The sequence below is a fragment of the Cervus elaphus genome, chromosome 3 (assembly GCF_910594005.1).
Source record: "Cervus elaphus chromosome 3, mCerEla1.1, whole genome shotgun sequence".
NCBI lineage: Eukaryota > Metazoa > Chordata > Mammalia > Artiodactyla > Cervidae > Cervus > Cervus elaphus.
The window spans coordinates 42921026-42928642 of NC_057817.1; the positions used below are offsets into that span (position 1 = coordinate 42921026).

The following is a 7617-nucleotide window of genomic DNA, read 5'->3' on the forward strand; positions in this document are numbered from 1 at the left end:
GCCCTACATCCTAGTGATGAAGGGGAAAAGAAGGGAAGGAGGGCTCAAGGAGAGATGTGAACACTGTTGTGGTGGCCAGGAGGGGAGAATTTTGTGTGACTTGCTTCTGTCCTGTCAGTGTGAAGTGAGCCCAGGTCGTCTACGGAGAGTAGAGTATGGAACGCTAGTAGCTGGTGGGCTTGCTGGGACTTTGGAAAGAGAGAAGTAAACAGTGACAGTCATTTTGGAGAGTGGGGATGTCAGCACAGAAAGTTTGCAGAGAAGTGACCACCAGTCCGTCCTAAGGGCCCATTTGAGATTTGTGGTTATGATCTTAACCACACTGAAAGGAATGGCAGAATGGTGGCTAGGAATCCATGCTTTCACTGTTCAGGGTGGAGATTCAATACCTGGTTGGGGAACTAAGATCCCAAAGCTGTGCAGTTCCACCAAAATTGTTTTTAAAAAATTGAGATCTGTGAATATGCCTATGGATTTTTCTCTAGCAATATCCTTCTGTTTGGCTACAGGTGAGAATGTTGGAAATACTAAGTGTTAGCTCATTTTTTCCCAAGTGCATACATATGTATTTCTTCAGAGATACTAAATGGCTCTAAACAAAACAGACAAGGTATGAATTGCAAAGCTTTTAATGAAAATGTTTATATTTTTTACAGCATGCATAATTTCATATCTGTGGTTAATTAGTTATTTCAATACTTGTCTGCCTCTGAATTTGGTCATAATGCATGAATCTATGCTAATAAAATTAAGGAAAAGAAACAGCTCATCTAATCCCTCTTTATATTCCTTCATGATCAGCAAGGTGCATAAATGATCTTGTTTTAATTAAGAACTGAATGTACTGGAGACATATTTGATAATTAAGATTTTAGACAAACATTCACCAGTATTAGTTTCATTAGCAAACTGAAAAATGTTGTAGGCCTAATATCAAACAATTAACACATTAGATAAACATTAAGCTTCTTAGAAGAAAGACCACACGCTCCTGCTTCTGTAAAAACGTTATTTGTTTGAAACACTGGTGGTATAAACTTTCATTCAACTATCACTTCCTTAACATGAAAAAGAGACAAAATGAGCTGAAGAACGATCACTCCACAGTTACAGGGTGCAACCCTCAACATAACTGCTGACGTCATGGTCTCGACAATGACTTTTCCAGGCCACCCTGTGGAGAAAGATGAAACAAATGGTAATAAGACTAAAACACAGCTTCATTGTCATGTACATACTTTAAATCCTTTGGGAGAACAAAACTGTTCATCAATACATGAAATACAAGCTATAGACAAATCCAAGTATTGTTATTTGTTAACTGGAGATATGTATACCAAGGACTTCACGTCTCCCCCAAGCCTTCACTAGAGCACAGAATGCTGGACACAAATGTCGAGTCCTGTGTTGTTCGCAACACAAATGCAGAGTGCATTCCATATTTACTTAACTCCAAAAATAATTTCAAGATATGACAAGGTAGAGTGTGTAGAATCTTAAAAACTCTAGAATCCCCTAAAATAAATTGACGAGTAAAAGAATAAGATTCTGAGTGAGTTAAACTGTTCCTATGTAGTACATTGTTTAACATTAATTTAAAACTGCAATTTTTCAGTTCTCAGTAGCATACTTTGTTCTTTGGGAATATTCCTTCGCTTCTCTCATAAGAGTAGGGTAAAACACCTCTCACCTGGGACTTCCCTGCTGGTCCAGTTGTTAAGACTTTGCCCCTCCAAATTTGTGGACAAGGTTCGATTCTTGGTGGGGGAGAGGGGAGCTAAAATTCCGGGTGCCCCGAGGTGCTACCAAAAAACCCCCAGTTCTCCTCACCGTCTCAGTTTTTTGGCCACACCTGATGGCATGTCGTTGGTTTCCTGTCCAACACCCCCTGCCTTAGAAGCACAAAGTCTTATCAACTAGACCACCAGGAAAACCCCCAGCTCTCCTTTCTAATGCTTAACACAAACCATAGTCTGTAATAGAAATTAACAGTGTTGTAGGTCCATTATACTTCAAACACAAATAAACATACACTCAAACTCATAGAAAAAGAAGTCAGATATGTGGTTATCAGAGGAGCATGTTGTGGTTGAGGTGAGGGGTGGCAAAGAGGATAAAGGCAACTAAAGGTACTACACACTTTTAGGTATAAGATGAATACTAAAAATGTAATGTACAATGTGATAAATACAATCAACACTGCTCTATGTATGAAATAAGAAATATATGAAAATTCATATAAATGAATTTAGTGAATTCATCTATATGAATATACATTTTCATACATAAAATTCATATATATATATGAGAGTATATATATATTCATATATATAAGAGAGTATAGCCTAAGACTTCATCACACACACATTTTTTTTCCTTCTATTTCTTTGTTTTTGTAACCATATGACATAATGGTTGATCACTAAACTGACTGTGATAATAATTTCATTATGTATGTAAGTCAAACTCTCATACCGTACACCTTAGGCTTCTACAGTGCTATGTGTCAATTATATCTCAATAGAATTGGAAGCAGAAAAAAAAACAAAAACCAACATACCATGCTGTAATGCCTTGCTCGCGGACAATCTGCTTTGCACACGTCACAGCTTTATCGATGTTATTTTCCATTAATTCTGAAAAGCAGATGGTGAGAAATGAAAACAACATTCCTAGAGATTTCATTTTAAGTTTGGGTTCTGCAGGCTTTATTTTCTTAAGCTAAGGAAAGTACAACTAAAATTATTTTTTAAGAGTCCTTGTTGTGAATGTTGGGGAAAAATTTTTTCTTCATTCTATCCTATTTGGCATGCAATTAAAGCATTTTGTTTCTCATTTACCAAAGTCATTGGGAGCTCTGGAATTATTAATTAATGTGATAGAAGATTCTCTTTTTACTGTGCTGTGCTTAGTCGCTCATTCGTGTCCAACACTTTGTGACCCCAAGGACTGTAGTCCACCAGGCTCTTCTGTCCATAGGGATTCTCCAGGCAAGGATACGGCAGTGGGCAGCCATGCCTTCCTCCAGGGGATCTTCCCAACCCAGGGATCGAACCCAGGTCACCTGCATTGTGGGCAGATTCTTTACCATCTGAGCCACCAGGGAAGGCCAAGAATACTGGAGTGAGTAGCCTATCCTTTCTTCAGGGGAACTTCTCGACCCAGGAATCAAACCAGGGTCTCCTGAATTGTAGGTGGATTCTTCACCAGCTGAGCTACCGAAACAAAATGAAAACAAGCAAGGGGAAACGGGTCCAGCATTTTTTGGCTCAGCAATTCTATTACTGGAAGTTTATTCTAAAGAAATAATAAGAGATGCACCCAAAGATGTGTATACAGATGTTTCATATCAATTAATAACAGGGGAAAATACAGTCTAAGTGCTTATCAATGTGATTTAGATTGACAAATTATAGAACATTTATTTAGTGGAATTTATTCATCTTGAAATAAAGATTGGTATTGGTTGATAAAATAATTTTGTGTAATAAACAGCATATTATAAAGCAGTAAGTTTAGTATAATTTCATTTTTGCTGACATACATTGCCTACATGTTTGTATGTGGGTACAAATATGCATAATATAGTTCTACACTCATGTACGTGCACCCCACTCCAGTACTCTTGCCTGGAGAATCCCATGGACGGAGGAGCCTGGTGGGCTGCCGTCTATGGGGTCACACAGAGTCGGACACGACTGAAGCGACTTAGCAGCAGCAGCAGCATGTGAATGATGTATATTCTGAAAGATGTGGATACCAAGACTTACCACTTGTCATAAATCTCTGGATAGTGAGAATTTTTATTCAGTGACCCCAGATTATTATATAATGCAAAATACTTCTTAAAGTAAAGTAACTTGATACAAAAGAATATCCTTAGAATAATTTCTCTGTTAGGAATTTTAATATATATAAAATTAACAATATAAATTTTGTATCAGTTCACCAATATTTTATACACTAAACATTGCATGTAATCTCTATTTTAAAAGGAACTCAACAGAACATTTATTTCAGCCCAGTTAAGCAAATCTGTAAATTAACTTGTCACAATGACAGTATTTAAATACGAACTGTATTTTTTGGAGTTGCAAGCTCAAGAACTTAGAGTTTCAAACTCACTTTAAATCACTCAGCCAAAACACACACACATACATACATATATACAGTTTATATACACAGAAGAAGTAAATGTGACAATTGTGAATAACTGGTAAAGTAAATAATGACAATATTGATGGGTGATATAGTCATTTTTCTAATTTTCCATATATTTAAAACATATCATCATAAAAGGTAAAAACAGTTTTTTAAAAGGAACCACAGGTATTCCTCTCCTTTGGTTAACTAGTAATCCTTTGTTTTCCAATAAAGGAGAGTATATTAAATAAAAACACACACACACAACCTAATTATCCCTAAACCTTCCCAAAGAAGATAAGAGGAATGGCATTCTTCTTTACAAAATATCAACAAGTTCAGTTATACTAAAGCGCTAGGTCATTCAAGAAACTCTTGTATGTTAGCAAACAGCAAACTTTCATGAGTGAAAGTGTTAATTGCTAAGTCGTATCAGACTCTCTGAGACAACATGGACTGAAGCCAGCCAGGCTCCTCTGTCCATGGAATTCTCCCCAAACAGGGATCAAACCCAGGTCTCCCTCACTGTAAGCAGATTTTTTTACCATCTGAGACACCAGGGAAGCCTTCAAGACATGTTCATTTGTACTGAATCTCTGATCTTACAGGTATAACCAGATGGGGCCTGAGCCATCTCTCAACATCTTGTCTTACCGCTGCAGGCCACATGGCAGCCGTCAACTGCGTTGGGGGTTTTGCCATCATCACACCACCATTTGCTGTTGATCTGAAATATCCCATAGTCAGTGCTTTCACTGCTAGGATTGTAGTTTGTAGCTTTTGTGTTATAACTGCTTTCCCATTTGGTCAAACACAACCCTGAAAAAAATTGTATTTTTAGTTGAAAAACAACATGACATGATTTACACTTCATAGCCCAATCAGTTCTATTTAATTCTACTTTACTAACAACTTACTTTATAAGTACAAAGATGTACTTACTTGTGAAATATTTTAACACTTTCATGTTAAGAATTCCCTGAAGAGAATTCTTTTATTAGCAAGTCATTTGGTAATACTAACGAAACAAGAGAATACATTTTTTAAAATATTAAAATAAAAAATAAAAATAAGATAAATAAAATATTAAAATAGCTCTTGCCCTTCACACATCCCCAAGTTAATACTGAGCTTAGAATAGAAAAACCAACAGATTAATTGGGTGGGTTTGGTCATTAGCAGCAGATGCACACACTAAAGGAAAAATATGTTATTAGGAAAAATAAGGATTTTCTGGGAGACAGAATTCTAAAGGTGAATTTGGGTACCAAATTAGAATTCAGACAGTAAGAATCACAGAATAGGAAAGACTGTCATCCATCCATCCATCTAGCCATTTGCTCATTCACTCAAAAATAGTTATGGAGGGAAATGTCTGAATTTAGTATGAAAAATACAGTGATGACATTGACAGATATGAACTAAAATACAGAGGAACTTTTCCTAAGGCCATTTCTTGAGTTCTGTGGAACAAAATGAAAAATAATCAACTAGGGTGAGCACAATAAAATGTCATTTCCTGCTGCATTTCAGGGATCCTTATTATAGACATGAATTGAGGGAAATAGGTTCCTACTGTCCCTGTTTTGAGAGTTTAATGTAATTTTTAAAAAACCTGTTAAAAGCCCAGCATTGGTAGGAGAATTAAAAACGAGAAACATACTGCCTTACTCAGGTTAGAAGAACCCAACTTCCAAACCGGAAATAGCTAAAGTCAAACACCAAGGGCTTGACAGACATATCCGAGGTGCTGAAATACACTTCATCATCACCCTACATGTGCCAGCTGGCATGTTGAGTGGAATTAGAATGGCCCTCTCATGCCTCGGTCCTTCACCTGGTACATCTGATTCTAAAGGAACAAGTTGATGTTTAGAACTATTGTAGGTGTACAAAGCCTCCAACAAAAAAAAATCCCATTGACTCAAAGTCCTTTTTTTCTTCTTCTTCTTCTAATTACTATCTGTTCCACACCTGGCTACCTATCTGGAAGGATGAAGAAGAGTTAACTTACAGTTTGCCAGGCTGACTCCCTTATAGCCATCCAGTCCAAGTTCCTTCAGAGTTCTGGCAAGCTCACATCTCTCAAAGACCTTGCCTTGGACAGCGACAGAAAGGAGGAGAAGCCCCAGGATAATGACAGCCTTCATGTTGCCTGAGAAGTCAGACGTCCAGACTGACCAGGGTGAGCTGGGCTTGCTATTTAACATCTTTTCACTCCCCTCTTATCTCACTGGTTTGGTGGCTCCGCCCTCTGAAACATGTGGAAAACAGAAACAGTTTATTGGTCCGCTGACTTAAAAATTTGCCTTCTTAGGTTTGAAGAGAGATAGTCTGATACCCTAAAAATTAACCTGCAGAAAATAAGGAAGTGAGATTACTTAAAGACGTTGCTCAGAAAGAACAGGTTTTAGCACTATTGCCAAAAGAGGAAATTCCTCCTATTTTATTATGAAGCTGATCAAGTATTCAGGAAAAAAAACCTTAATGAACATTTTACTCAACTGAAAATGAGCTCCCATCTTTGATTAACATGCATTTATATTAAGTTGTTTTATGTGACGTCAGTATGTTGTCTTCACTTTTTTCACTTAAAATTATTTTATATACACTTTCCACAAAGAACATGACACACGGCCTGTTGTTCTGATTGGTATATAGCACAGACCATGTTGTTCAGCCAGATTCCCAAAGTCACTCTCTTCGTGTCTATTATAAATTCTTAATTTATAAATCAATGTCATAGTGTGATAAATAAACCTCCAGTGAACAACATTCCTAACTCCATTCTGACAATGCCTTACTTCATATTTCCACGTTAGAACATAGTGTCATTGTAAAGTGAAAAAACAGTATGGTAAAATCTATAGAAGAATAACTGATATGCTATTCCAAAATCTTCCCCTTTGGCACAAGGATGATTTTGAGCTGAAGAAGCAGATCCTGGAAAAGTTTTCTGCCCTCCCCCATCATCCTGAAAGCAGAACATAAATTTGCGCAGATATTAATCACCAAAACCCCAGATACTTACCAGCCCCAAGACAGCACCAGAGGATTTTACAAAACAACCATTTTGACTAGCTACTATCGCCTATCAGTTTTTAATGTATTTATCATCCTAAAATTTTGCACCCTTGGAAGTCCAGTACTCTTTTCCTTTGTCAAGTTGCTCCTCTAAATATTTACTGTTCTTTGGTAAAGATGATCTGTTAAGTCCAAATTCCAGCCACTCTTTGATTTATTCATCCTGGCCTTTCTCGTAAGTATACACAAAATGTACAGGTTAATATACTTGTTTCCTTTTCTCTTGTTAAACTGTCTTTTGTTACACATGTTGTCTCCTGTACAGTTTCTAGTGATGAGGATGGGACAGTGAAAGGCCAGAACACTTTACTGTTTATAGAGACTATAGTTGAGATATGGTTTAATTGACAACAGACCAGTAGAAGGTAAGAATTCTTACCATGTCAGTCT

The 7617-nt window shown here is 37.0% G+C and overlaps 1 protein-coding gene across 1 annotated transcript; it reads right to left on the reverse strand.

Moving 5' to 3' along the window:
• Positions 1 to 613: 613 nt before the first annotated feature.
• LOC122683730 (lysozyme C-1/C-2) lies at positions 614 to 6397 on the reverse strand. The gene is made up of 4 exons (XM_043887552.1): positions 6158 to 6397; positions 4798 to 4962; positions 2561 to 2636; positions 614 to 1174 (listed from the first exon to the last, which is right to left on the reverse strand). The coding sequence occupies exons 1-4, from the start codon at positions 6351 to 6353 to the stop codon at positions 1108 to 1110; spliced, it is 504 nt and encodes a 167-aa protein (XP_043743487.1). The 5' UTR covers positions 6354 to 6397; the 3' UTR covers positions 614 to 1107.
• Between the last annotated feature and the right edge of the window lie 1220 nt (positions 6398 to 7617).